Below are 27,079 nucleotides of genomic sequence, written 5' to 3' on the forward strand. Positions count from 1 at the left end.
GTGCTGCCCTGCCCTTACACCCCTGTGAACAGCTGTGACCAGCACGGCACATAAAATCCCACGAGTAGATCTTGCCTTGGTGCTGGGGAGGTGGGAGGAAGGCGAGTGGTTTGGACTAGCCTGGAGCCAGGCCAGACTGTTCCCAGAACCCAACAGTCCCATTCCGGCCTCCACAAGAGACCAAACAAGGCAGTCGGAAACATGGCTTTACTCAAACCCTCCTCCCACTTTATTTCGAACGTCATAAAATATACACACAGAAAAAAGGATGAATGGGAGGGGAAAACATTGGGGGGGCGGAGGAGAAACCTCTCCCAAAACGCAGCATCAGCTCAGACAGCAACGGGAAGCAGCTGCCACGGACCGTCGCCTCTGTCCAGGTGGATGGCATCTCCAGGGCTAAGAGAAGGAAGGGGAGTGAGCTCCAGCATAGAGAGGAAAAGCAGGGTAGAGCCCCATCCTGAGCAGCTCTCTGATTTACTGATGGGGAGCAGGCACAGGCTAAGGCTGGGTTAAAGACATCACCTGTCAGGGTGCTCCCGTGGACTTTTGGATTTGCTCCTTTAGAATAAGGATGCTCTGCCGTTGCTCCGGAGGCAGCATGGCAATCTGGTCTGCCGTCAGCTGCAGAACCTGCATGATCAGGGCTGCCTGTGGGGAGAGGGGGGAATCAGAGACACGCGAGCAGCCACGGGTTACTAGAGTCAGGAAGGGGCTGTCCCCACCACAGTAAGGCACGTAGGAAGTGCCACGCCTGCTGTCTCACCCTTCCCTTTTTGTCCTCTCACCTTCTCGTGATCCTGGGGGGTGACCTGGCTCTGTCCAGGGCTAAAGCCTCCAGGCTGACCAGCTCCTTGGACCCCTGCCCCCGGAATGCCTCCTCCCTGCATGCCTGCCCCTGCCATGTTAGGAACCTGCGGGCACGAGAGAGGGGGTAAGGACCAAGGGGTCCCTGGACTCAGCCATACAAATACAGGAACGTAAAGCAGATGACCAGATGGATGCCCTCACAGACAGCCTGAAGACGTCCAAGCATGAAGAGAGACAGGCTACCGTGTGTTTTACGTGCTCTCCTCTGCCTCCAACTCCTGCGCTCCTTCCTGCACATCAGGAAGAGGTGGAGAGGGGCCTGAACCTCGTCCTGTGCCCAGCAGATGGGCAATGCCTGGGGAGATGCGACGGATGCCCTGAACCCCTCAGAGAGCCACTGATCCAGGCCTTGTGCTTCCCGGCGGTGCTGCTCCACAGGACACCCTCCCCTCTCTAGCTGCTGAATGCGATCATGCCCCCCACCCAGCCCCCATCTACAAGACACTGTCAGTGCCCAACCAGCTGAGCAGAGGCGTTATGTGTACCTGGCGGGGCCCCTGCGGGCCACTGGCTCCCATGTTAAGTGGCCCAGGACCCTGTATCCCACCAGGCATAGGGCCACGTGGGTTGGGACCAGGCCCTCGAGGCTCCAGGCCCCGGGGCTCCATGACCCTGGCCTCCATGGCCCTGGCTTCCAGCACTCGCGGCTCCAGGACCCGTGGCTCCAGGCCTCGTGCCTCCAGAGCTCGTGCCTCCATCACCCGGGGCTCCAGCCCTCGTGGCTCCAATCCTCGCGGCTCCAGCCCTCGGGGATCTCTTCCGACTGCAGAGGAAAGACAAGGCGAGCTGTTGAAGGGAGCAGCGCCGCAGGGAGCGTGGGAGCGAGCCCGCTGCCTCCTTTGTCTGGGGGCTAGCAAATGCCTGGAAGGTGCAGGGCTGGGGGCAGAGGAGACATGCCTGGAGGAAGTCCCTTGCCCCGTGGGACTGTCCCTCCTTGCCCCGGAGTCAGTCGCTTCACTGCCCAAATCCCCCTTCTACGTCTCGCGTCGGGGCAGCGGGCTCCACTCTGACTTCTTGTCCGTATGCTTTAAGCCACCCGTTATTTCATGCCCCCTCTCTCACCTCGAGCATCCATCAAGGGCCCCCGCGGCTCTCCCATCAGTGGTCGGGGTTCTCCCATGGGTCCCCCCCTCATCTCATGGGGGGGGCCACGGCTGTCATGACCAGGCATATGGTGCATAGGGGCTCCCTGGTGGGGCGGCCCAAGGTAACCTCTGACGCAGAGAGACGAGGAGAGCAAAGCAGGAGGAGGAGAAAAAGCGAGAGAGTGTAAATCAGACGCTGGCTTGGCACGGTCTGGGCAGAGCGCTGGGATTGCCCCCGAAGCCGGCCGCAGGGGAGGAGGGTGAGGCTGGCACAGGGACAGGTGCTGTCGGCCCCATGCTGCAGGGCTGCTGCCATCACCCCGGGGATGCCCCGTCCCCGGGGAAACGGGCCGGCCCCCGTGGTCGGCAGCACACAGGCCTCCGACCAGGCAGCAGTGACTCCCGGAAGGCTGGTGCCATCCCTGTCCTCAGTGAGAGGTCACCCTTGGGCAGGGGATGGTGCCAAGGGCTCCTCTCCTTCCCTCTCCCCTCACCTGGGCTCCACTTCTCCAGTGACTGAGAGCAGGGTCCCTCCGCGAGGGTCATTCGGGGCATCTCCCAAAAGGCCTCGGGGCGGCGGGCCACTAGCAGGTAGAGGTCCACGCTGCATAGGGGCCCTCGGGTCTGGCATGGGCACTGCCAGGGAGACACACAAGAGCTCGTGAGGATCTGCATGACCAGCACCATGCTGAGACTGTCCCCCAGCGCTCTCGGGGCTAGGGTGCGGGGCGGCCTAGCTGCTCCCCGGCGCGCAGGCGGGTGAGCTGCGCTGACCGCTGGGGGGGCAGCCCCTTGCATGAGGCCACGGCGCACCGAGGCCCCTTCCCTGGCTGCTGCTTTTATCCCTCTCTTTCCCTCTCTGGCTCTACCTCAGGCTCCTAATGGCACCAGGTGGCCAAAACAAGCGTGGGTGCCCCTGTGGCAATCCCTACGAGCGCAGGCATCAACACCCTGCTGACGTGGGGCCAGGAGCAAAGTAAGACCTGGCAGCGAGGTGTCAAAGGGAGCTGGATCCTAGGCAAAGGCCCTCTCCAAGCAGGCTCTCCTTTTCCACTAGTGGCTCTCTGTGCACAGCACTAGCCTGCTCTCTCCTCTGGCCCCGGAGGAAATCCTGCCTCCTCCTCTTAATCCTGCCAGGCTACACGGAGTGATACACCAGTCCCCGGCCCTGAGCATAGTGGGGTGAAAGCTGCTCTCTGTACACTCCACAACAAGCTCCATGGGAGGAGGGAGCTGGCGAGTGCCGGGATACCTTGAACGCGTTCGATAGACGCAGGCCTGGCAGGTCCCACGGGCGAGAGCTGCAGGTTCCCTGGGCAAGCAGCAGGAAAAGAGGGAGAAGAGCAGACACGTAAATAGTGTATGCACACATGCACTCAGCCTTGGGGACAGTGCTGCCTGCAGGATCACTTCCGCTCCCTGAAGTCCCCCGGAAAACCTACAGAGAAGATGCTGCATGCTGCAGGTCTGGCTTTATCAACCTCTTCCATTAACGCCACCTCAGCCACCACAGGTGTGACAGCCAGCTTGGCACAGCCCTTCCCTCGCTCACTGTGTGAACGTGCAGGGCAGGAGGACATCCTGATGAAACAATCGGCATTCTGCGGGGCCATGCTGCGCCCCTCAACGCACAGCCAGCCAGCTTCTGCTTCTGCCCCTGCCCACAGCTTCCCATGGCACTCGTCAGTGCCAGCTTTCTGTCTGCTCTCCAAAACCTCGCGGGTGCCAAGAACTACCAGGTTGCTCTCAGGAAGATGGTGCCCACCCCAAAGAAAACGAGAGTCAGCTAGCCCTAAGTACCTAAGACCAGAGGATCTCAGAACAGGTTTGCCACGTTCTTGAAACAAGGCCCATGATACAAGTCAAGGCAATAGGGGTGTCAACTGCCTGTGTGCCTTATTACTGGGAGAACAGGAACGCCTTGGTTGCGCTAACCCCGGCACATGGCTTGATGGGGCAGCCACACAATGTGTGAACCGTAAGGAATCCGGCTCCGGGGCTGGGCCGTACAGACCGTGCCTGCGGAGGGAAAGCCAAGCCATCACTCACCGGGAAATTCCCTGCCAAGCCTTGCACTCACTGTCACAAGCAAAAGCGAAAGCCCAGCTCCCTCTGCCGGGCACGGTGCAGGGAGCACTCGCAGAGGCGGGCAGACGCGGCGGCAGCACAAGCTGCTTCCCAGCACCCAGGCAGCAAAGGAGCAGGACAGGGACCAGAGAAGAGCAAGCTCTGCCTGCCCGCACAAGCACAGGGACAGACATGGGCTCACAGAGAGATGGAAAAAACAGGCACGTCCCGCTCGGTGGGGCTCTGCGGGGACCAGCAGCTCTCCTGGCTTCCAGGGCTCATCTGCATAACATGGCGCAGAACAAGCTGGGAGCAAACCGGTGCACGGGTTGGGGCCCTGGAAGCAGGAGAGCTGCTACCACAGCCTTGCGCCTAAGCGAACAAACCCGGGTGCAGCCCAGCGCTGCAGGAGCTGCCCCAGATCCAGGGACGGCAAGGCTGCAGGTAGCTGGCAGGGGCTCTCGGTGCAGCACTGCTCAGCACCCGTGGCCTGGGCCCTCGCCACAACGAGGCTCACATGACACACAGCACTAACCCACATCCGTTTTACCTTGTCCACGCTCCAAGGGGACAGGCCCTCCACCCGGCATCCCCACCTGCGGCTGCATCCCACCTGAGAGGGAACAGGCAAAGATCAGATACCTCCTCCTTGGCCATCCCTACACAACTAACCGATTCCTTTAGCCCCAAATACCTCCCCCTCTCCCAGCTCCTGGGGGAGCATCTGGAGGTTTATTTTCTTGGTGTTGGTTCCCCACAGAGATAAGCCAACTTTTTGGACCGCTGCTGGCAGCAGCCACAACCACAACGCATGGTTTGGGACTACGTGTGCTCTCACAGGGCCAAGCCCTCCGGTTAGGGGGAAGGTAGAGGGGGACTGTCCGTAGGACCCGTACGCCCAGAGCACGGTTCAGCCAAAACCCACACACTCACCTCCAGGAGCCATGGGGCCGGGGCCTGGGCCCTGTACAGGGGCTGCCATCTGTCCTGGGGCCGGCACTCCTCCCTGCATGGGCGGCTGCATCAGAGGAGGAGCGCCGTTTACGTGCATCCCACCCTACCCAGGAGAGAAACCGGACCTCAGGGAAGCCCCGTCATTTGGGCACACGCACCCCAGCTGCGAGAGCTGGAGCCGCCAATGCCCATCTCTCCCCCGCACAGCACGTGTGTCGCATAGGCTCTTACTATGGGCTGTGGCTGGGACGAGGGGGTATTCTGCGGGTTCAGCTGGGCATTTGGCCCTGGCCCAGGCCCCGGTCCTGGTCCAGGCCCTGGCCCTGGCACTGGCTGCTGGTTGCCTGGGATCAGAGGAGGAACGCTGGTCTGGCGATGAAGGATTTTCTAGGAACAGAACAAGGAGAAACGAGTTCTCTTCCACCTGCCCTCCATAACAGGCTGCCACCGATACCCTACCGACCCCGGATGAGGCAGGAAGGGACAAACCAGCGCAATCTCCGGGTCGACGATCCTCATGACGACCTGGGCCTGCAGCAGGGCGTAAGCCAGCTGGGGGTTCTGGAGCAGCATGTTCCTGGCTTCCTGAGGGCTGTTCTGGACGCACAACTGAGAAGACACACGCAGATCAGAGCTCGGGCAAGGCGCGACAGGGGCATGCAGCGAGCAGGGAGCACAGCCCTCCACTTCACTTACCTTCATCTGCTTCATCAGCTCAAACATCTGCTCGGGTGGCAGGCTGGCTACTGCTCGGCTGATGGACTCGGGGGCATCTTCAGGATTGACAGGGTCCCCGTAAGGTGACTCTATGATGGGTGCGCCTGTGCCCAAGCCTGCAACAGAGTTTGTGACCTCGTATGGCAATGTGGACTGGCCATTTTTAACAGGCTCATTAGAAGGGAAGCACCATGCCGTTACAGGGAAGGGGAGGCGGTGAAAACGGGGAGATTATCTGGGAGAGAAAACAGAGCTGAGCCCATCCATCCCTCTGCAAAACTACTTGCTACATCGCTTGGAGCAGGTCAGCTCCACGAGGTCTCCACCTTGCCAGCCTCGCAGAAGAGGCACGCTTTGTAACACTGAAAAGGCCAGGCCCACCATAACATCAGTGCACTCTCCACCATAAAATTCAGACTCACTCTTCAGCTCCTCCTTGTTCTTCTCACTGGCCGCATTGTCGACGCGCAGGGCCCTCCCGCTGAACTCTCGCCCGTTCAGGTTCCGCATGGCACTGAGGGCCGTCTCCTGGTCTTGGTACTCACAGAAGCCATAGCCCTTCGGCTTTCCCGTCTCCCTGTCATACACCAGCCTGCACAGCGAGGAGGAGAGAACCACCACGGCTGAGGGCAGCGCAGGCATCGAGCAGTGCGCAGTGCCCACAGCTCCCCATCAGTTGGGAGGGAGCTTTTGGGGTACACCACACAGGAGCGCTGGGGAGCACAGAGAAGGCACCAGAGTCAGATCAAGGTGCACAACAGTCGGCCCTAAGCCAGAGCCAAAAGACCTCCTGGCTGCAGGCCGATGGGTGTTCCCAAAACTCCAGTATGCAGGAAGGCCACCAGCGCAGGCGCTGTGCTTTCCATGACCCATGAAGGCAGCTCTTGGGGGCACAGGACTGGACTGGCTGCTCCTGGAGCTCCCAAGCCCTTAATTGGGAGCTCTCTGAAGCCAAGTGCCAAGCCAGGAAAACATCCTTGCAGAGCCGCTGGGATGGGAGTGCTCTATGCTCCCATCTCTTTGCATAAAGCCTAATCAGGACCTGAGGGCTTATCTGCCCCAGCCCCATGCCACAGCAGGGCAGCTGCCTCCATCCCGGAGCAGCGTGCCCACATTCAGGCTGTTGCGCTCGGGCGGTTACGCTCTGCATCTCCAGGCGACCTCGGCACGGGATCTCCGTGCCTGCACCCCAAGCACAGCTGCCACAGCCTCCCAGACCGCCCAGAAGCCGCACCGCTGTGCGCTGCTTTGCTCCTGCCCGTCGGAAGGCTGGCTCTGTGCAGCATGCTCCTCCACAGCCCGCGGCCACCCGCGGGCTCGGTTTGCCTACGCTGCCTTCAGGAACCGAGGAAGGGGGAGACGGGCAGCCATTCTCACCTAAAGCTGACCACGGGCCCAACCTCTGAGAAAATGTCCTTCAGCTGCTCCTCTGTGGCTTCGTACGGGATATTCCCCACTGTGGAAAAGAGACGGTGGCCGCCGGTCAGCGCGGAGGCCGAGGGCTGCGCGGGTACCGGCCCCCAACGGCGGGAAGGACTCGGCCGGCCCGACCTCGCCTTCATCCTCATCCTCACCCCCATCCCCGTCCCCGCCCGCCCCCGTGCCGCTCACCGAAGACGGAGCGCAGGGAGCGGTCCACGGCGGGGTCCCGCACCGACAGCCCCGCCATCCCGCCGCCCGGGCCTCGCCGCCGCTTCCGGTCCCTCGCCCAACGCCATCCCCCCATTTCCGCTTCCGGCCGCTCCCGCAACAAACATGGCGGCGGCGCGGCGCGGCGGGGAAAGCGCTCCGACGGGAAACATGGGGCCACGCCGCTGACCCCCTGCGCGCCGCGCTCGGTAGGAGCGGGGAGCGGGGCGGTGGGCGGCCGGGACACCCGGCCGGGGGCTGCTGGGTCCTTGGGGAGCCCTTCCCGGGGCAGCCGCGCGGCCTCAGGAGTGCAGTCCCGGGCACCGGCCCTGAGGCACAGTCCCCCGGGTACCCCACACCCGGGCACCCCACTCCCAGGGCACCCCATCCCCTGAGGCACCCTATGCCCTGACACACCAACCCGTATCGCCTGGGCACCCCGCTCCCAGGGCACCCCATCCGCTGGGCACCACACTCCCAGGGCACCCTATCCCCTGACACCCCGGGCACCCCATCCCCTGGGGTACCCCATCGCCGGGCACCCCATTTCGTGGAGCACCCCATTCCCCCACCCCAGAGTACCCCATCCCATGGGACACCAGCCCCCAGGGTATCCCACCTCCCAGGGCACCCCATCCCCGATCAGCCCATGGCAGCACCAGGGCAGCCAGCCCCCTGCCCCGGGGTGCAGCCTGGTCTCTGATGCCCGCAGCATGGCGGTGCCAGGGACCCCCACCGGCCTCCGCTCCCTCCTGTCCCTTGCGAGCCAGACACCCTGTGCCTGCCTGGCAGGCGGCCGTATCCCTGCTAGCTGGTGACATCCCTCCGTCCTGGGACTTGGCAGGATGGAGGCCAGGGATGTCCCCGTCCCCATCCCTGCGCTGGCCACGGAGCCGCGATTCGTCCAGCGCCTCAGGTGAGCCTGCAAGGGGGAATGGGAGCCCTGCGGCTGCTCTGGCAGGGTGCAGGCAGGGCTGGCGGGGAGGAGAGCTTGGAGGGCCAGCCTCACACCCTGGGACTGGGGTCTCTTCCCTTTGGTGGGGTGGGCTGCGGGGCTGGGGAGGGCCTGACCGTGCCTTGACCTTGCAGGGAGCATTTGGAAGAGGAGCAGCTCCTGGACGGGCGCTACCGGCTGCAGGAAGTGCCGGGGGGCCGCGTGGCCCTGCCAGTGGTTGAGGAGAAGCTCTCCCAGCTGCGGCTGCCCCAGGAGATACCCTGTGGACTGGTCCAGATCCAGGTTGGGAGAGACCCCCCCCTCCCAGAGTCCCGCCATGGGGCGGTGGGGTCTCAACCCCACGTGCCACATCCCTTCCGCAGGACCCCGTCCCCTCCAGGGCAGCCCGCCGGCAGACGCCTGCCCAGAAGCTGCGGGACGAGCTGCGGCGGCTGCTGGGCAAGAGCTGGTCAGAGGAGCTGGAGCGTGATGTCCCCCGTGCCTGGCAGCGGCATGGGGATCTGGTCCTGCTGAGCGAGGATTGCTTCAGGGCTGCGCCGTGGGAGAAGCTGGGTAAGGGGGAGCAGGGTCTGGCTGCCCAAATCCTGCCTGCAGAGCTGTCCTGGCTTTTCCCAAAGCTCCGAGGACGGGTGCGTTGCAGGTCCGGCGCTCTGGGAGACGGTCGCCTCAGCTCTGGGTGGCCGTAGGCTGGCCAGGCGAGGACGGGTGTTGCCGGATGGGATGCGGTCCCCCAGCGTCACCCTGCTGCTGGGCCAGGATGGCTGGGTGGAGCATGTGGACAACGGGATCAGGTAGGCAGGAGCCACGGTGCAGGACGCAGCCGGTGCAGGGAAGGGGCTGCCCTCATTGGGCCGGTGATATCTCCCAGGTACACGTTCGATGTGACCAAGTGCATGTTCTCACCGGGCAACATCACAGAGAAGCTGCGCGTGGCCTCGCTGCCCTGCTCCGGGGAGGTCCTGGTGGATCTCTACGCAGGTAACGGGGATGGCGGAGGGATTTGGCAGGGCAGGCTTGCGGAGGCAGGCAGGCAGGCTGAGAGCAGTGAGCAGGTACCGATGGCATCCAGGTGGATGTGAAACATCGTTTCCAGCCTGGACTGGAAAAATACCCAGGCTTAGAGCTCCTGCCCTGTCTGTGAGCCCTCAGCTAACCTGGCACTGCTGTCCCTCCTGTGTCCTTGTTGCCTTTGGACACTTAGGATGACCTTACACTCAGGCTCTGCAGAGCACTGCTCTGTATCTAGTGCTGGTCACGGGAATCATTGGGATCCAGGAGAAAGATTTGTCCTCAAGATTGTTTCTAATAAGGTCCCGTAGATGTCCTGAGCCTGTACTGATGCACTTCCTTGACAAGCTGACGCTAACTGAAATGTCCTATGCTGTGAGATGATTGGGGAGATCACATCAGGCATTTGCATGTCAAGAGAGCTGCTGTTTTGTACTTAGGAAAGTTAATGCTTTCAATAAGTGCCACACAGAAAGGCAGTGGCACTCACAAAACTGCTCTGGATTAATTAAAATTAATGGTAGTCTGAGCACTTCTGCACTGAGCGGAAGCAGGGCAAGGCAGGTCTTGAGCTAATGAACAAAGACTGAAGAGCTCCTCTGTAAACATTTTTTCAGACAGATTTTGCTTTTGCAGAGGAGGGAGGGATGAATTTCCATTTTCCCAGCATCTGGGCTTGTTCCAACCCAGAGCAAAGCAGATTCAGAGAGCTGGGGTGGCAATCCGCATCCCACCCTGCCTCTGGGGAGGAGCGTGGACCCCCCGGCGGTACCGGGACCCTGCCCTCAGCACTGCCACCTCCTGCCCCCAGGCATTGGCTATTTCACGCTGCCGTACCTGGTTCACGCAGCGGCTGCCTTTGCCCATGCCTGCGAGTGGAACGGCCATGCCGTGGAGGCCCTGCGCAGGAACCTGGCACTGAACGGTGTGCAGGACCGCTGCCACATCCACCACGGGGACAGCCGGCAGGTGAGTGGTGCCGCCCAGCCGCGGACCCCCCATCCCCGCGTACCATCCCCCTTATCTCCCCTCTCCTTCCAGCTGGAGCTGCGGGACATAGCGGACCGGGTGAACCTGGGGCTGATTCCCAGCTCGGAGGAAGGCTGGCCGGTGGCCTGCCGTGTCCTGAAGAAGGGCACGGGTGGGGTTCTCCACATCCACCACAACGTGGAGACTCTCCCCTCACCGGCCCCTCCGCAAACCCCAGTCCTGCAGGCTGAGCGGGAGTCTCTGGAGGGAGCCGGCTCTGATGGAGAGGTGCAGCACCCAGCGGAGGATGGTGGCAAGGAGACACTGGGGGCCAGGATCAGACCTGAGTGGCAGAGGTGGGCTGAAGCCACGGCGGCACAGATCCGGGGGCTGCTGGTAGAGCTGCATGGGCAGCCGTGGCGCACCAGCATTCTGCACATCGAGGCAGTGAAGTCCTACGCGCCCCACGTGCATCACCTCGTGCTGGACCTCGAGTGCCGGCCGATGCTGCCCACCTAGCTGGCCACAGGCCCCAGCATGGCTCCGGCTCACACGAAATGCTGGTGTTGGAGCATCAGTGGCCAGGAGATGCTACCGTTGCCCGCTGCCAGCCTGGATGCGCTTTATGTCCCCTCGTTCCCAGGTGGCATCACGGCCCAGCAGTGCCTCCCGGTCCCCAGGGCATGGAGGGATGTGATTCCATGGGAGATCTCTCCAGAAGCTGTATCCCAGCCTAGGATGGGGTGAGCTGGGACCGAGAGCACCCGGCATCCTGCCCCAATCTTGGAAATGTGGTGGCGCTTTCAGCCCCATTTTCACACAGGAGAGAGAGCCACGGGGCTGAATAAACCTCAGATTCCTGCCGGGCTTCGTTTCAGTGAGTCAGGGGCAGGCTTTGTACTTGTATTTACCAGCGTGCTTTTTTATTGTACTGGAAACAGATCTGTTCATCTCGGTTTCTTCTCACCTTTTTGCAGAAATAAGGATGTTTCCCACTTCTCTGGTTGGTGTCCAGTTAAAAAGTGACTGGTGCAAGCATGGGGGTCTGGCCTGGGGACGCCAGCTCCCAGGGGAGTGCGTGGAGGGGCTGGGAGAGCACAGCCTCTGCCTGCAAGCCCAAAGCTCTCTTGCCTGAGCATCGTGTGGTTACCCCTGTTGCAGAGAAACCCCTGCTTGGGGAGGGAGCTGACACAGGCCCTTTGGTGTCCCTGTGGATTTTCCGCTGTGTAGGTGTCCTGCCTCCTCCTGCAGGGCTGGGAACCTCTGGCTCTCCCTGTCCTGTGGCAGGGAGCCCTGGGGCGCAGCTGAAAGTGTGGGCAGAGCTGCATCCTCGTGTTTGCTTTGGGGCTGCTCCCAGCCAGCCTCCTATGCAGCCCCGCTGTCCTGCGTGACGAGAAGCTGCCTCCCCATGGATGTGAGCCCCACACCTCGTCCTGCCACGTGTGCTCAGCGTTTCCCTATTGCCTGTGCCGCTGTGGGCAGAGCGTGAGGAGCCCTGCTGGGACCGTACCTCTGCCCACGAAGGACAAGGGCGAAGGCTGGAGCCTTGCAGCGGGGCCATCCTCTGCTGCGGGCAGAGCTGGGTGAACACCACGACTGTGGGTCCCGGTCCCTCGCCCACACCGTGCTGGGCACCCCTGGGAACCCCTGGCTGGCACACCCCCCCAGCATTGCGGGTGGCTGTAGACTTTGTGCCGGCCTGTGTGTGCTCTTTGGGAGGAGCTGCCTTCCCAGATAGGGCTGCGGGGAAACACGCCGGGATCGCAGCCCGGAGAGCCGGGACGGATCACCCAGCTCCAGGCACCGAGACGGGCTCTGCCCAGCCCTGCCGGGGGAGGAGGAGAGCAGCCCGCGGGGTTGGGGACGGTCCCCGGGGGGAAGGAGCTGCTGTCCCCGGCAGCGCGGGGGCTGGACGGGGCGGGCGCCGCCTCCCGCCCCGTCGGTGCCGCAGGTGCGGCGGGCGCGGCCCCTTTAAGGAGGCGGCACCGTCCTCCCCGCCCCGGTGTCCGTCCCCCCCCCCCCCCGGTCCCCGCTGCTGCCGGGAGGCGCCGGCCGGAGCCGCTGCAGGTACCGGGCGGCCACGCGTGGGGCGGGGAGGGGGAGACCGGGGGGGGGGGGGGGTGTCCCGGAGGCCGCCGGAGCCGGTCAGGCGTGGGGCTGCCGGCGCTTCCCCGGTGGTCCTGGACGTACACACACCCCCCCCGGGCAGAGAGGAGCCCGGGGTCCGGGCGGCTGCGGGGACTGGAGGGTCCCCCCCGCCGGGCTGCAGACCCCCGAGCGGGGGGGGGGGTCTGCCCGGCTCCGTCGGGGCCGGCCGGGGTCCGTCTGTCAGCGCCCTCCGGGCCGGATCCTGCCCGCCCCCCCCCCCCCGCCGCTGCTCCGGCTGCTCTGCGGCGGGGGACGAGCAGCTTTCCGAGCCCCGGGGTGCATGCGTGGGCGCAGCGGCCCGGGGCAGCTTCTTCCTCCCCGGGGCGGGAGTGGGTTTCCCGGGGGTGCTGGGCGTCAGCCCCGGTCCCACGGAGCCGGCTGAGGTCACCGGGGCTGGCAGGCGGCCGACAGCCCAGCCCGCAGCAGCGCCGTGCCCTGGGCAGGGCCGCCGAGGCGGCTGGGAGAACCGGGTGCGGGAGCTCGGGGCGCCGGTGGCGGCGAGACGGTGTCTCGGGTGCCGCGATCCGGACCGGGGCGGGTGGGAGCCAGGGCAGCCCCGGGGTGCGGGGCACGGGGGGTACCCGGCAGAGATGGGGCTGCGCTAAGCGGATGGCTCGCTCTTAGCACGGAGGAGTCCGGCTGCTTCTCGGCGAGGGTGGGCGATCCCGGGTGGAACGATGTCGGAGGCCGTGGATCTGTCCTTCCTGTCGGACGCGGAGAGGGATTTGATCCTGCAGGTCCTGCAGCGCGACGAGGAGCTTCGCAAAGCGGAGGAGAGGAGAATCAGGTGAGGACGTGGCCGGAGCCGAGCAGGGCGCTGGTTTCTCTGCTTTGCTCTAGAGGCGGCTGGAGGGGCGATGGGGCCGGGGTGGCAGCTCTGCCCCAGCCCCGGGGGTCCCGGCCCGGCTCTGACAGCTCCCGCTCTTGGGGTCCGAGCAGGCGGCTGAAGAACGAGCTGCTGGAGATCCGGCGCAAGGGTGCCAAGCGGGGCAGCCAGCGCTACAGCGAGCGGACCTGCGCCCGCTGCCAGCAGAGCCTGGGTCGCGTCAGCCCCAAGGCCAACACCTGCAGGGGCTGCAACCACTTGGTGTGTCGGGACTGCCGTTCCTACGGCCCCAACAGCTCCTGGCGCTGCAAAGTCTGCACCAAGGAGGCGTGAGTAGCTGGGGACGAGTGGCGAGGACCTTCTGTGCTCCTCCTGTCCCCGTCCTCTTCCCGGTCACCCCAGCTTGATGCGCTATGGCCAACCTTTCCTAGCCCAGCCGGTCTTCTCCGCTGTCCCTCTGCTGTCACCTCCCGGGGTGGGCAGCCATGGTTTGGTGATGGAGAACTGGGTCGTGCCCCGCTCTTGGGCCTCCTTCACTCCCACCCCACTCCTTTTCCCCCCTTACTTGACTCCGGCATATCCCCGTGCTCCTCGCGCACCCTGCTTCAAGCACCCCAGGTTTCCTCTCTCTCGGCCTCCCCTGTCCTACAAAACCCGTCTTGCTCCCGTGTTTGCTGGGGATGTAGCTGGGCCCATCGTCTGCCCAGTGCATCATCTCTGCCCAGCCACTTGCCGAAAGTGCCCACTGTGCCTGTGCTCTCCTTGGCTGGTGGCAGCACCGAGGGTGGTGTTGGGGTGCAGGGAGCAGCCCCCCCGCTGCCCCTGACCCCCTGACTGCCCCCCACCGCCTCCCTGCCCTGCAGCGAGCTGAAGAAGACAACAGGCGACTGGTTCTATGACCAGAGGGTCAACCGCTTCGCCAACCGGCTGGGCAGCGACATGGTGCGGCTGTCCCTGCGGCACAAGTCGGCAGGTAAAGGTGCCACAGCGATGCCTTTTCCCGCAGCCTGGCCCACCGGGATGCTCCAGCTTTCCCTGGTGCACCTCTGCCCACTGCGGAGCTGGCTGGGAGCAGCTCCTGCTCTGGAAATGGGCTCAGAGCAGTGGTCCTCCTGATGCCTCTCTCCTTCCAGCCAGCAAAAGAGAGACAGTGGGACAAACCCTCCTCCAGAAAGCCCAGCTTGGCGAGCCCAAAAACTCTTCCGCAGCCCGGCAACAGAGCCCCCCAGCACCCCGAGAGGGGCCCAGGTGAGGATCCCTGCTGTCTCCCCTGCTCCAGGTGCCAGCCCTCGCCTGCTGCCACCCTGCTCAGATCATTGGTGGTGCAGAAGCTCGCTCTCTCAGGCTGGCCTACTTGCCGAACAGGACATACCTGTGGTTTTGTTTGTCTGCAGTTTGTTTCTGGATGCCTCAGATCCTCGGGATGGCAAAAGCGACACAGAGTCCATGGAAAACATGAGCCTGGATGGCTACAGACTTAGTCCCGGTGGCGTGGGGGGCAGGTGAGGGGCTCCCTGGGCGGGTTGTCCTTGGCAAGGCTGGCCTGGTAGAGGATGAGGACTTTTGTCTCATGTGCCTTTTTCTCGGTCTGGTGAGGGAGAGCTGGCTTCTCTGGCTGGGCTGAAACCTGTCCCTGGGCAGGCAGGTCCTCTGCTCCCCAGGCTGGGGTGCTCTGGGGAGCTTGCATGGCTCCGGGGAGCTTGTGGGGAGATGGCATTTCCCGGCCAGCACTTGCTCTCCCAGCCGTGCTCCTAGCGTGGGACAGACCTTTCTGTGTCCTCCGCAGGAGTAACTCCCTGGAGAGAGCCACCCCTCTCAGAGATGGAAAACAGGTTGCTGCGCCAGCAGGACCTGCTGCCACCAGCCTGACCCTGCCTCTCCGCTCCAAAAACGGACGGGTGCGTGCCACTGCTCCGGCAGGTTCAGCCCTGTCCTGGGGGACAGGGCTGGGAGCATTGTGGGGTGCCCAACGCTGCCCTGCACTGAAGGGACCTTTCCTCCCCAGGATGCCGCCGTGGGGAGCTGCAGCGGCGCCTTGGCGGATGAGCACGAAACGATATTCAAGAAGAATCCCCGGCGGGTGGTGAGGCCTGCGGGTGAGAGCTACGTGGGTGCAGGGGGGTTTGGGTGCCGACATGGCAGGGGGTGGATGACCGCTTCTGCCTGGGCTGCGGCAGGCTTTCAGCGGAGATGGGAGAGACTGGAGGGAGCAGCAGGGCTCTGCTAGTCCCGCAGCGTGTCGCTGCCTCCTGCCTCACCATCTCTCGTACAGACTACACCAAGTCGGTGATCGACCTGCGCCCGGCGGACTTTGTGGGGGAAGGCGGCTCTTTGGGGGACAGGAGCAAGTCGGTCCCTGGCCTCAACATGGAGCTGGTGAGACCCTCGGCGTGCCCCTCGGTGTGCCGCGGAGCCGGCTGCCAGGCGGAGGAACCGTCTGCCTGGCCGGCTGTGCCATGCTGTTCCCCGTGCGGGTGGCTTGTCTCTCTCCTTGCAGGAGGAGGAGGAGGAGGACATCGATAACCTGGTGGAGATCCATCGCCAGAGGGTGGCCCGCAGCAGCATGCGCAGTGGCACCTCCTCGGTGAGTCCCTGCCGTGCGGCCGTGCTCTGCTCCGCTGCAGGAAGAAATGATGGAGAAGGGCAGCGCCGACAGGTTGAGGTGGAAGAAGGCAGGGCGGGCAGCTCCTGGGGTGCATGGGCAAGAACTTGGGGTGTGGGGGCTTCCTCCTCTTGAAGGGAATCGAAACGTGGAGACCCAGCTCTCTTCCAGGGAGCTGCATGTGGGTGGGAGGCACTCGGCAGCCTTCCCCAGCCACAGAGGGGTGAGAGGGGCTGTGCAGAGGAGGCATGGGGAGTAGCCTTGCTGAGGATGAAGAGGGACCATCAAGTGATGCTGCCCCGGCTCAGCCCTGCCGTGTCTTCCAGAGCACGCTGGGGAGCATGGTCAGCATTTACAGCGAGGCCGGCGACTTCGGCAACGTCACGGTCACCGGGGGGATCTCCTTCTCCCTGAGCTACGAGCAGAAGACGCAGACCTTGTTCATTCACGTGAAGGAGTGTCGCCAGCTGGCCTACGGGGACGAGGGCAAGAAGCGCTCCAACCCGTAAGAGCTGGAGGGGGCCATGGCTGGTGGCACCACCGGTGGCGCTCAGCTGGGTTGTGGGGTGCCCGCCAGAGATTGGAGCTGTAACTGGGGGGTCTTGGCGAGGCAGGAGGGCTGGGGTTGTCCTGGGGAGCTCGGGGGGCTAGTCGTGGGGAGACGTTGGTGAAGCACTGCCTGCCCCTGTCTTCAGGTACGTGAAGACCTATCTCCTGCCTGACAAATCCCGGCAAGGGAAACGCAAGACGACCATCAAACGCAACACCATCAACCCCCTGTATAACGAGCTGCTGAAGGTGAGCGGGGACGGGCTGGGGTTCAGCCCGCTCCTCGCTGCGGGGCCGGGCAGGCACTCAGCTCCCCAGGATGCTGCTGGAACAAACCAGGGGAGGGATGGGCTCCAAACGCTGAGGCGGGGGCTCCACAGAGGACCCGTGTCCAGACACTGCACCCTGAAAGCTGGAAAAACCCACTGCCAGGCTGGGTCGCTGCTCTGATGTGGCTGTGGTGTCAAGCCCCGGGTGCCATGGTGGACGCACAGCTGCAGATGTGAATATGTGTCACGGGCAGTGTTCCTGCCTCCTGTGGCATTCCCCAGAGCTGGGGCCTTCTGCTTACCCTGGACATTGCTTTCCATGGAGGAAGCTCCCAGGCTGTTGCAGGCAGGTCACAGCGGTGGGAGGGAAGGCAGCACAGCTGCAGAGGCAGAGATAAGGCAGCTTTGCCCCCAGGGCAGAAGAACTTGGCGCTGCCCTTCACCATCCCCGCTGCGGCCGCCACGGGCTGGTGGGACCGGCTGGCTCCGTCCCTGAGCTCTGGCCCCTGGCTCAGGCCAGGCGCTCTCCGGACAGGAGGGAAGTGGGAATCATGGTTTGGTTTCCAGGCTCCCACAGCCCCGGGTTTGCTGAGGTCTTGCGCTCTGACCACCTGAGGCTTGGTGGGCTGGCAGAGCTTCGCTTGTGGTGGGATGGGGTGGGGTGGCCAGATTCCAGAAGTCCTGGTCCTGGCTCTGCACGGGCTCTGAGGACCACTTGCCTGGAGAACACGGGCTCCTGCACCACTGCCCCAGGACTTTGAGGTTTCAGGAGGCTTGGAAAGGAAGACAAACAGTCTCCTGCATGCATCCATTGCTCCTCAAACCTGTCTCCTGCTCGAGAGCTGCGGTTGATGGTGTATGCTAAGCCTGTCCCCTGCCTGACGCTGCCTGCTCACCCGTGGTTTTCCTGTTTCTCTTCCTAGTACGAGATTAACAAGTCCCTCCTGCTTACAAGGACGCTGCAGTTCTCGGTCTGGCACCACGATCGCTTTGGCCGCAACACGTTCCTGGGGGAGGTGGAGGTCCCACTGGACACCTGGAACTTGGAGAGCCACCTGGAAGAGTTTCTGCCCCTGCACGGCAAGGTGCTGGCCCTGCCACCGAGCCCTGCTGCCCGCAGCCTCCCTTGCCTGGCCCTGTCGGGGGCGGGGGATAGCCATTAGTGGGCAGAGGGGTGCAGAGATCTCGGCCGAGAGCTGCCGAACGGCTTCTGCCAAATCAAGTCTTTGGAGAAAGGAAGACCCCAGAAGCAGAGAGCAATACTGTTGTAGTAAAAAAGGGCAGACCTTCTGCCTTGAGCCTAGCTTCCCTCCTCCTCCTCAGTAAGTCCCCTATGTGATGCTGCGAGACTTGTCTTTGTCCCATCAGGTATTTTCATTCCGCTTGATTGATTGCTCCAAGAGCGCAGCTCTTCCCAGCTCCCTGTCCCAGCTGGGAGGAATTGGAGCCAACATCAGGGAAGCAAATGGGGGAAATTGGCCGGGACATCCTGCTGCGGGTTGCGGAGCTGGGCAGTGAGGGCCTTCGTGCAGCTCGATGGCAGCAGCAGATGCTGCTGCTGGACTTAAGTCTGGTTCTGGGGACTTAACTCATCCTGTGGGCTCAGCCCTCAGTGTTGCTGGACCTCGAGCAGCTTGTGGAAACTCCTAAATAGGGTTTCCTAAGGGAGGTGACTGAACCAAAGTAGGATCCCAAAGGAGCTGGTCTGAGTCTGACTTGGTGCTGGGGGGGGTCTGCAGGCATTTGTGCTGGCTAAATCACCTCCAGGAGAAGCTGAGCCCTTTGGCCCTTGTGCTGCGCACAGACCAGGCCATCACCATGTCTGCTTTGGCCTCTCTAGCAGTGTTTATTTAGTAAGTCTTGCCTCTTTGCAGATTGGGGTGGATGCTGCTGGTCTCCACCAGTACAGGGGGGAGCTGGTCGTCTCCATGAAGTACATCCCATCTTCCAAACACCCCGGGACTGGGAACGGCAGGAAGGGTGAGTGCCGGAGCTCCAGGATCCCTGCGTAGCCTGCGGGACCCGCTCGTGGCCAGGCGAGCTGGGTCTGGGTGGGTTCCTTGGGTGGTACCACCACAGTCTTCTCCTCTGCAATGCCTGCAAGGCTGCTCTGGGTGGGGGCAGACCTGGCTGTCCTCAGGCTGGCCGAGCGGTCCCAGTGCTTTCCTGGGGCTGGACCAGGCTGGACCATCGGGCCCCGCGTGAAGCAATTGTCTGCCTTCGCCTCGGCGGGCAGGACCAGTAAGGGAGGAGGCAAGAGGAGATACTAGCTGGGGATCTGTACCTGCCTCTGTGATGAAGGCTCTTCAGCAGGACCTTTCCAGAAGTTTGCGGTGGTGGAAATTAAGGTTGATTAATTCTTGCTGTGTTGGGTTTTCCCCAGGCAAAACAGGGGAAGGCGGTGAGCTCCAGGTCTGGATCAAAGAAGCCAAGAACCTCACGGCTGCCAAATCCGGGGGGACCTCAGACAGCTTTGTCAAGGGGTGAGTGTGGGTCCTGGGTAGGGGGGGCAATGAAGGCACTGTTCTCCCTGGCTGCATCCCAGGGCACTTCCCAGAGCTGCTGCAGGGACCTGGGGGAGGGAAGGGTCTCTCCGCTAGCTGCCCCACGCTGCCTGCGTTGGTGCTCTGAAAGTCACCATCTGCCCAGTGACAAGATGCTCCTGGTAGCAAACGCTCTCCTGGGTTTTGGCTGGTCGAGAGGTTGCGGTGGGAGGCTGTGTGCAGGGCAGGGCTCCAGGTGCCATCAAATCATCGTCCCAGAGGTCACCAAGCCACCGGGCAGCATGGCTGGGGGCGAGGAGGCTCCGGTCCTTGCTTTCTCCCCTCCTTAGACTGCTTGCAGTCTGCTGAGCGGCTTTTCAGGAGGCAGGGCAGAGACCCAGCCCCTTGCAGACTGTCGTGGTCCTTCTTGCTGAGCCATAACAGGGAAGGTGGGCTTCAAGCTGGGTCCTGGGGTGCTGAGGTGCCCCAGCCTCTGGGGCAGAAGGCAGTTGCACACATGCTGCTAACCCAAAGGGCTGCTTCCCCCAGCTACCTCCTGCCACACAAAAACAAAGCCTCCAAGAGGAAGACGCCTGTGGTGAAGAAGACCCTGAACCCTCATTACAATCACACCTTTGTCTACAACGGTGTCAACCCCGAGGACCTGCAGCACATCTGCCTGGAGCTGACGGTCTGGGACCGGGAGCCACTGTCCAGCAACGACTTCCTCGGGGGTGTCCGTCTGGGGGTGGGCAATGGTGAGGAGCCCTGGGGTCCCATCAAACCCTGGGGACAAGCAGCCTTGCTTGGGGCTGCCTGGCTGTGGGCAGGAGGCTGCTCTGGCAGTGACTTCTGCCCGCATCCATCCTTTCTGCTAGGCATGAGCAACGGGCAGGCTGTGGACTGGATGGACTCTACGGGCGAGGAGCTGAACCTGTGGCAGAAGATGTGCCAGTACCCAGGCTCGTGGGCAGAGGGGACGCTCCAGCTCCGCTCCACCATGGCCAAGCTGAGGCCGTAGGCTGCAGCGTCAGCACCAGGACTCGGCTGAGGGCTGGCACTGCTGCATGGCCTGGCAGGGCTGCCAAACATGGGTGGGTTTTTCTTTTTGCTTATACTTTAATAAACATGACCTTCTCTAAACAGGCTTGGGCAGAAAGTCGTCTTGGCCTAGCTTCGTTTAAAGAAAGGGTTTTCCTTTTGTCTTAGGCTTTGCACCAAATTTCAGGCTGAACTGGAGTCCTTGCGGACCCTCCCTTTTTCCCCCCAGGCAAAATGCTTTCAAATGTGGTTGGGTTTTTTCTTCTTTCCATTCTTCTTCCTCCCACCCCCTCTGTTTTCACAGTCTACTCCCTCGCCTCCTCCACCCTCCTTCCGCAGGATGCTGCCGGCTCCGGGACTGGAGCAGCCGTGCACAACCAAGCCCCAGCCCTGGGTGCGGGGCTGGGATGGAGCCGTGTGGGGTCAACTTGGGGGGGAGCTGGGGGTAGTGGTCCCCAGGAAGGATTTTTTTCCCGCGCTTCTCTGCGACACACCTTCTGCCAGCACTGACTTTTTTTACAAATTTATTTATTTCAAGTTAATATCCTACTGCCAAAACAGTTCCCAGGAAGGGTGCCCCGTGGCTGGTGGAAGGGGAAGCGAGGGGTAGGGTGGGGATGGCGAGCCCTCGGGGTGGGCTGCGCGCTGGCTGGCTCCTACTGGCTTTGCTGAGCGTGGGGCCATTTGCTTTTAAAAAAGGCTTTCTGGCAGCTCTGGCAGGACCCTGGCAGTGGTGCCTGCCCGGCAGGGCTGACCCCAGGGTGGGAGGAAGCGGGTTCAGGTTGTGCGTGGGGTGAGGATGGCCGCGGGGAGGGTGAAGCTGCTGTATTAGAGGCTGTTGTGCTGTTGCCCTGCCTGCCCTGCCTGCTCTCCTCTGCTCTGGCAGCCCAGTGTCTGGCTCCCCGTCTCCCCCCAGCCCTGGGGTTTGAGCAGAGGCACTCCGGTGTCTCCCACCATGGTCCTTGCTGGGCTGCGCCATCCCACCCCGCAGCCGGAGGCCGCTCCTGGCTGCTGGGTGGTGGGAACGCTGCTGGCACATGGTCCCCGTCCCTGTCCCTGCTCGCCTTTCTGTGCCAGAGCGGCCGGAGAGGGGCTCCCCTTCCCCTGGAGGTCCTCGGCACCCTGGTCCTCCTCTACAGTGGGCGACTAGAAAAGCAGAAATGAAGGTGTCCGTCCCCTGAGGCCGGCAGCGGCAGAGGGGGGGGTCTCCCCGGCGCTGCCTCACTCGCAGGGGTCCCCGCTCTGCGCCCGCCGTGCCGCCTCCCGCTCGCTCAGCAGGTAGGTGTCGATGAAGACGAAGAGCTCGTCGGGGCTGATCGGGGTGATGTAGCGCTCGCGGTCGGCGCCCGCCTTGTCCAGCAGCACCGCGTTGAAGTGGGAACGTGTGAGGTGCAGGAACTGCCTGGGGGTGCAGGGGGGGAGCCGCTGGGCAGGGCTGGGGGGGGGTTGCCGGTGATGGCTGAGCCTGCCCGCCCCATGCAACCGTGCTCAGGTCCTTCTGGGATGGTGGCTCCCATCTCTTCCTCAGGGCTGTGAGCTCCAGGAAGGTCTGGCGATGCTGTATTCAGACTTGCCGGGGGTGTCCCCACGTGGCGCAAGCCCCTCTGGTGCAGCAGGAAGGGGGCTGTCCACGAACCCTGCTGCAACCTCATGCTTTGCCATCCCTAGAGATGTCCCCATCCCCGGTCCCCTCACCCAGCCCCCTGGTTCTGCAGGACAGCCCCCGTCCCCCCTTACCTGAGCTCCTCGATGATGCCAAGGGACAGCTGGTGCTCCCGGATACGTCCCACCTCGTTCGGGGGCTGCCCCACCAGCTCGACGGTGGTGACGTGACGCAGGTCCAGCCCGCAGGCGGCTTGCTGTGAAGAGGAGGGGGCGGTGAGAGGGTGCTGAGGGGGGGGGTGGAGGTGGGAAGGGGGGCAGAGGGAGGGGGTCCTCACCTGCAGCATGGAGATCTGCATCTTGTAGTAGCGGTTAGAGGGGTCGGGGGCCGAGATGACGAGGAGGCGGCGTTTCTCGTGGAACTGATCCAGCAGGCTGGCGGCCGAGTTCACGGCCGTGTTGATCTGCATGGCTGGGGCGAGAGGGAGCGCGCGGGGAGATGCCATTTTGCCCCCCATCACCCCTTCCCCACCCCTTCGCCCCGCCGGGCAGCATCCCCCCGAACACGGGGCATCGTTGCGGGCAGATCCTCCCCTGCCCCACGCCGCTTACGTGCACAAAGGGGCTGGGAGCCCGTCCACTGCTGGGTGGACTGGCAGACGCGCAGGGAGGTGCCCTGACGCTCGTAGCCCCCGTCACACAGGTACTCGCAGGTGGCCCCGTAGTTGTTGCCATCGGAGGTGCAGGAGAGGTAGCCGTTCTGCGGAGGCTTCAGGACGGGGCAGCGCCTCACTGGGAAGAGGGAAGCTGGGTGAGGGCTGGGGGTGATGGGGCACGGAGCCGGGGGGAGGCAGCCAGCAGCCCCAGGGGAGCCCGCTTCACCTTGGACGCGGACGCTGAACTTGCAGCTGGCTCGGTTGTACGCCTGGTCGTGGGCGGTGTAGCGGATTACGTGCTCTCCTTCGGGGAATTCGGAGCCGGGCTCCGGACCCCGCAGCATCACCCTGCGCTCAGCAGATGGGTTTCTCCGTCAGGGCCCCGGGAGGGGGCACCCAGCGTGGCCCCCAGCCCTCGGTGCCCGCAGTGCCTCTGCCCTCACCTCTTGATGATGCCGTCAGCAGAGTCCTTCACGCGGGGGGGGTCCCAGTAGACGGTAGCGGTCAGCTTGCCTGGCTCGGCTATCCGCTCCCGCGAGTCTGGGCAGCGGATCTTAGGAGGCTCCGTATCTACCCGCAGGGAGGAAAGGGAGTCGGGGAACCTGCGGGTGCCCTGGGCTACCAGAGCTGGCCACCGGCCCCGGTGCTCAGCTAGCCCAGGGGTGCTGCATGCAGCCCAGGCACCCCAGAGCCGGCTCTAAAGCCAGCACCGAGTGCCCCAATCCTGGACCGACGTGCCCCACACCAGCCCCTGCTTCGGGGCTAACAGCACCTCGGGGAGCAGCGGGGACAGGGGTCCCAGGGCCAGAAGGTGCAGGAGCTGGCAATGCCTGGGTCAGATTTGGGGGGTGATACCTGCAGGTAGCCCAGGGATGGGAGGGTGACCTGCAGCACGGAGGTGGGAGAACGGTAGGGTGAGAATTTACCTACACAGATCGGCTCGCTCCCGCTCCAGCGCCCATCCTCCATGCAGACGCGGCTCCGGTCGCCCTCCAGCTGGTAGCCAGGCAGGCAGGTGTAGTCGCAGCGGGAATCCATCTGCACGCCGGCCGAGCACACGTAGGAGCCCCGCAGCACCGCTGGCAGCACGTGGCACCGGATTTCTGGGATGGAGAGAGGAAAGAGAGGACGGAAGCGACTGCCCGGCCATGCTAGTGGGCAGAGCACCCAGGACCGGCCGCCGTGGGTGCCCACGGGGATGCCGGCAAGCCGACGGCCAGGGCATACTCACGTCGGCAGTACGCCATCCCGGACCAGTGGCGGCTGGGCAGGCACTGGACAGCACTGGGCCCCACCAGCCGGTACCCGCGGGCGCAGCTCAGCTCGCAGCGCGTCCCCAGGCTGCTGCGGTAGGAGCCCCCCCGGGGCGAGTAGCAGGTTGCCTCTCCGCGGTGGATGTTGAGCGTGGCACACCACTGGGGCACTGGGGGAGAGGAGGGAGGTGAGGGAGGCACCCGGCCTCGCCGTGTCTTGGTTTCCCCATGAGGATGCGAGGGATGGGTTTGGGTGCCGTTACCTCGGCGGTAGTCCAGGGCAGGCTCGGGGGGGGCTTCTTCCACGTACACTTCATTGGTGTGGCTCTCAGCCGTGTAGTAGCCGGACCCTGGGGAGGAGGAAGGAGGTGATGGCGCTGTGTGATGGTTCGTGGCCGCGGCAGCACCCAGGCGATGATGCCTCCCGGGGCAGCTTCACCCTCCAGCACCGAAACATCCCGCAACTCCCAGCAAGCGATCCCATCCCTGGGCAGACCCTGTCCTGCCGTCCTTGGGGCTGCCACCAAGGGTTAAGCTGGGCAGACAGCGAGCCCAGTCCCCAGCGACACGGTTTGCACTGGCACCAGCCCGCAGACTAAACAGCGGCGGGAGCAGCCGCGGTTATGGCAGGAAACGGGTGCTGGCACAGAGTGGGCTGGCACCGACCCCCGGCTTCGGGCTGCCGGGAAATCCTTCCACCCGCTCCCGTGGCACCGTACCTGCTGCCGGGTATCCCAAGGGAGGGAAGCAAGCTGCCCTCTCCTGCCCGTCCCAGCGGAGCCCCTGGTCAAGGCAAGGGAGGAGAGGCATGGCTGGGGGGCTGGCGGGGATGCAGCCCCTCGCTTGCGTGCCAGGGAAGGATGAAGTTGCTGGAGGGACGCTGCTGGAGGGGCTTGGCCAGAGCCGCTGGCCCCACGCCATCCGTGCTGTGCAGAGGGGCCCCCGGCCCCAAGGACAGGGGGGGAGGACAGCCTCGCGCCATCCTTGCGGGCCACCCTCCGGCCCATGCCGTGTCCCCGTGGGCGAGGGAGCCGTGCAGGGGCAGAGGGTTGGCTCCCTTCCCTGCGGCCCCTCGGTGCCTCGGCCGGCCGCGGCATTCCCCAGCACTGAGCTCACGTTTCCGCCGCGTTTCCGTCGGCCCCCGCCAGCCCACCCCACCGCGCTCCCCGCTCCGGCATGGCGGGGATGCTCAGCCTGGGAAGGGACCCCAGGCGAAGCGGCAGCCCCGCTGCGGCTGCACCCGTCTCCCCTTCCCCCTGCTCCGGGTTTTGGGAAGGGGATATCCGCCAAGGCCAATCCAAGCAGCAGCCCCGCCGTCACGGGGAGGAAACTCCATTACAAATCTTTCCGACATGAACTTTACTACAGAGCTACTCCCCACCGCTTCCCACAAGCTTCTTCAAGTCGCCTACGCATTTCCACAAGCCTTTTATCCCAACGCGCTTCCCACGCTGCCATGGCTTCCTTGGGGAGCAGAAGGGCCCTAGGCAAGTGCAGGGCTGGCATCCGTGGGGCTGGCGGTGGGGATGTGTCGGTGACCCGGGGAGCAGGGCTGCTTCCCGGGGGGACGACTGCTGAGCCCCCCCCGCCGGAGCCCGCAGGCAGATGTGCCATTTAATTGCGATGTTCCCTTTTCGTGCAGGCGCTGGCTTTTATTTCTCACCTGGGGCCAGCTCGCAGGAGCATCCCCAGCCAGCAGTGCTGGCAGCATGGCAAGGGGATGGGGATGGGGAGCAGGGAAGGGGGAAACCCCCCCAAACAGGGCAAGGGCTTTGGATCTTTGACCCAGCTGCCTGGCTGCAGGGGAGGGGGGGTTGGATCTGAGCGCTCCATCCAGCAAACATCTGCCGGCCGATGGCCCCCGCGGGAGCAAGGAGTCAGCGGGAAAGCTGCTCTCCCGCAGGCAAGGGCGTGATGGAGAGGCTGGTTTTCTGCTCCTCTCTGGATGCCTCCCAGCACTCCCTCCGCTCCTCCCCGTACCCCACAGCGCACCCCCGCAGGCTCCCCGTACCCCGCAGGCACCGATGCTTTTGCCGGCATCGCCGTACCAGGGCAGCCCTCCCTCCATCCCTCCCCCCCGCGAGCCCCCCGACGGGAGCGGGACCCCGCGGGCTGCCGTCCCCCGGGAGCCCCGCTGCGCCCATACACCCCAGCACTCACCTTCGTGCCACGTGGATGACACCAGCCTGGCGAGGACAACCAGCAGGACGGGGGCTGCCTCCTGAGCCATGCCGGGGGGGCCGGGGGCCGGCCAGCCCACCTGCCTTGTGGGGTCCAGGGGCAGCCGTGAGCCCCCAGCGAGGAGGGAGAGGGGCTGGAAACAGGACAAGGGTCCCCTCCGTCGCCTTGTCACTGCACAGACGCCTGACCCTCCTCCCTGTTGCTGCCTGTGCTGAGCAAACCTACTTTTCCCCTCTGCTGCCCGTCCCAAACATTCAAAAGCCGTGAGTCAGGCCCAAAATGATGTGATTGTCAAAAATAATAAATCCCAGGATCGCCCGTTTTCCAATGCACCTCCTGCTTCTCTGAGGCTTTAAAAGGTTGTTAGATTTTTTTTCTTTGCAAAGCAGAAGAGCCAGGAGCCTGTTTCGACACAGGCGAGAGCTGAGTCGAGCCTGTGCCAGCCCTGCCGGGCTCCGGGAACGGGGATCCTGGGGGGCCGAGGACAAAACCACGGGAGCCAGGACCCTTTTTCCACCTCTTGCCAGGAGGGAGGGAGAGACCTCACTGCAGACGGCGGGCTCCGAAACCCAGTCCCGAGGCAAACGCTTCCAGCTGGGGTCTGTTTTCCAGCTGAAGTTCAGCCCCCGCGAGGCAGAGGTAATGAAACGCTTTCGTTAGGACCCGCCGCCCCGCGTCCCACGGGGATGGGTGGGAGGCGAGGTAGGAGCGGGACCCACCTGGGATTTGGGGTCTGGAGCACAGCACCGCATGGGTAGAGGGGAGACGAGGGACGAGGCTGGCATGGACAGGTAGGAGAGTTGGCGCGGGGCGGCGGCGGGGGACACGCTGCCTGAATGCACTAATTATGTGGCGGCCAGGACGGTAAGCACACTAATTAATAACACAGCTGTCCCGAGCAGGAGAGGGCTGTCGGGAGGCCGCTGTGCAGGGCTGCTTGCTGCAGGGTGTGGGGAGCCCGCGGCCCCCCACAGCCTGGGGACACCCCCAATTTGGGGACGGGGTGCTCACCCGTGGCGGGCAGGAAGCCCGTCGCTTGCCAGCATGGTGGCCGTGCCATGTGCTGGGGCGCTGGGTGGCTGCCCCCCGGCTGGTCCCTGCTCTGCCGGGGACACCTGGGCAGGAGGTGGGGGCCACGTTGGGGCTGGGGCTGCATCGCCAACCACTAGGGCAGGAGAGCAGGGACTGGGTGGCACTGGGCAGGCAGGAGGTGGC

The 27,079-nt window shown here is 64.0% G+C and overlaps 4 protein-coding genes across 10 annotated transcripts; 2 read left to right on the plus strand and 2 right to left on the minus strand.

Annotated features, from left to right (window-relative positions):
• Positions 1-206: 206 nt before the first annotated feature.
• On the minus strand, positions 207-7,435 carry CSTF2 (cleavage stimulation factor subunit 2). Of its 6 annotated transcripts, none has more exons than XM_069811492.1 (15): positions 7,305-7,435; positions 7,071-7,149; positions 6,116-6,285; positions 5,673-5,809; positions 5,466-5,585; positions 5,208-5,363; positions 4,956-5,028; positions 4,573-4,635; positions 3,208-3,267; positions 2,450-2,591; positions 1,933-2,084; positions 1,356-1,633; positions 789-914; positions 526-651; positions 207-399 (listed from the first exon to the last, which is right to left on the minus strand). In XM_069811492.1, the coding sequence occupies exons 1-14, from the start codon at positions 7,417-7,419 to the stop codon at positions 529-531; spliced, it is 1,794 nt and encodes a 597-aa protein (XP_069667593.1). In that variant the 5' UTR covers positions 7,420-7,435; the 3' UTR covers positions 207-399; positions 526-528. The 6 variants fall into 6 exon arrangements, with proteins under 6 accessions (XP_069667593.1, XP_069667592.1, XP_069667596.1 ...); XM_069811491.1 differs by having other exon boundaries at positions 4,956-5,079; XM_069811495.1 differs by having other exon boundaries at positions 4,956-5,079; positions 6,116-6,406; positions 7,305-7,385.
• TRMT12 (tRNA methyltransferase 12 homolog) lies at positions 7,424-11,249 on the plus strand. The gene is made up of 8 exons (XM_069811499.1): positions 7,424-7,531; positions 8,167-8,238; positions 8,412-8,559; positions 8,640-8,829; positions 8,918-9,068; positions 9,146-9,255; positions 10,097-10,254; positions 10,327-11,249. The coding sequence occupies exons 2-8, from the start codon at positions 8,168-8,170 to the stop codon at positions 10,771-10,773; spliced, it is 1,275 nt and encodes a 424-aa protein (XP_069667600.1). The 5' UTR covers positions 7,424-7,531; position 8,167; the 3' UTR covers positions 10,774-11,249.
• A 963-nt stretch (positions 11,250-12,212) lies between these two features.
• Positions 12,213-20,274, plus strand: SYTL4 (synaptotagmin like 4). The gene is made up of 17 exons (XM_069811502.1): positions 12,213-12,321; positions 13,027-13,189; positions 13,342-13,557; positions 14,092-14,201; positions 14,362-14,476; positions 14,623-14,730; positions 15,015-15,126; positions 15,234-15,324; positions 15,501-15,604; positions 15,726-15,812; positions 16,157-16,335; positions 16,526-16,628; positions 17,572-17,733; positions 18,523-18,628; positions 19,032-19,131; positions 19,681-19,889; positions 20,010-20,274. Exons 2-17 carry the CDS (start codon positions 13,080-13,082, stop codon positions 20,150-20,152), a joined length of 2,055 nt encoding a protein of 684 aa, XP_069667603.1. The 5' UTR covers positions 12,213-12,321; positions 13,027-13,079; the 3' UTR covers positions 20,153-20,274.
• A 405-nt stretch (positions 20,275-20,679) lies between these two features.
• Positions 20,680-26,838, minus strand: SRPX2 (sushi repeat containing protein X-linked 2). Of its 2 annotated transcripts, none has more exons than XM_069811497.1 (10): positions 25,844-26,837; positions 23,947-24,033; positions 23,662-23,853; positions 23,357-23,533; positions 22,874-23,000; positions 22,657-22,778; positions 22,387-22,566; positions 22,113-22,246; positions 21,910-22,031; positions 20,680-21,574 (listed from the first exon to the last, which is right to left on the minus strand). In XM_069811497.1, the coding sequence occupies exons 1-10, from the start codon at positions 25,911-25,913 to the stop codon at positions 21,394-21,396; spliced, it is 1,392 nt and encodes a 463-aa protein (XP_069667598.1). In that variant the 5' UTR covers positions 25,914-26,837; the 3' UTR covers positions 20,680-21,393. The 2 variants fall into 2 exon arrangements, with proteins under 2 accessions (XP_069667598.1, XP_069667599.1); XM_069811498.1 differs by lacking the exon at positions 20,680-21,574 and adding an exon at positions 21,682-21,721 and having other exon boundaries at positions 25,844-26,838.
• Positions 26,839-27,079: the final 241 nt, after the last annotated feature.

Source organism: Haliaeetus albicilla, chromosome 23 (genome assembly GCF_947461875.1).
Source record: "Haliaeetus albicilla chromosome 23, bHalAlb1.1, whole genome shotgun sequence".
NCBI lineage: Eukaryota > Metazoa > Chordata > Aves > Accipitriformes > Accipitridae > Haliaeetus > Haliaeetus albicilla.

What these genes read in the sequence shown, in the direction of transcription:
- TRMT12 (XM_069811499.1), top strand. Translation starts at nt 8,168, where the DNA reads ATGGAGGCCAGGGATGTCCCCGTCCCCATCCCTGCGCTGGCCACGGAG. An exon ending in CATGTGGACAACGGGATCAG is followed by an intron (nt 9,069 to 9,145) that starts GTAGGCAGGAGC and finishes GATATCTCCCAG; the next exon opens with GTACACGTTCGATGTGACCA. An exon ending in ACCACGGGGACAGCCGGCAG is followed by an intron (nt 10,255 to 10,326) that starts GTGAGTGGTGCC and finishes CTCTCCTTCCAG; the next exon opens with CTGGAGCTGCGGGACATAGC.
- SYTL4 (XM_069811502.1), top strand. Translation starts at nt 13,080, where the DNA reads ATGTCGGAGGCCGTGGATCTGTCCTTCCTGTCGGACGCGGAGAGGGAT. An exon ending in TGTATAACGAGCTGCTGAAG is followed by an intron (nt 16,629 to 17,571) that starts GTGAGCGGGGAC and finishes TTCTCTTCCTAG; the next exon opens with TACGAGATTAACAAGTCCCT. An exon ending in CCGTCTGGGGGTGGGCAATG is followed by an intron (nt 19,890 to 20,009) that starts GTGAGGAGCCCT and finishes CCTTTCTGCTAG; the next exon opens with GCATGAGCAACGGGCAGGCT.
- SRPX2 (XM_069811497.1), bottom strand. Translation starts at nt 25,913, where the DNA reads ATGGCTCAGGAGGCAGCCCCCGTCCTGCTGGTTGTCCTCGCCAGGCTG. An exon ending in GAGCGAGCCGATCTGTGTAG is followed by an intron (nt 23,001 to 23,356) that starts GTAAATTCTCAC and finishes CCCTGCGGGTAG; the next exon opens with ATACGGAGCCTCCTAAGATC. An exon ending in CTCCCAGCCCCTTTGTGCAC is followed by an intron (nt 22,247 to 22,386) that starts GTAAGCGGCGTG and finishes CTCTCGCCCCAG; the next exon opens with CCATGCAGATCAACACGGCC.
- CSTF2 (XM_069811491.1), bottom strand. Translation starts at nt 7,419, where the DNA reads ATGGGGGGATGGCGTTGGGCGAGGGACCGGAAGCGGCGGCGAGGCCCG. An exon ending in TCGACCCGGAGATTGCGCTG is followed by an intron (nt 5,364 to 5,465) that starts GTTTGTCCCTTC and finishes TTCTGTTCCTAG; the next exon opens with AAAATCCTTCATCGCCAGAC. An exon ending in GCCCGCAGGGGCCCCGCCAG is followed by an intron (nt 915 to 1,355) that starts GTACACATAACG and finishes TCGTGCCCGCAG; the next exon opens with GTTCCTAACATGGCAGGGGC.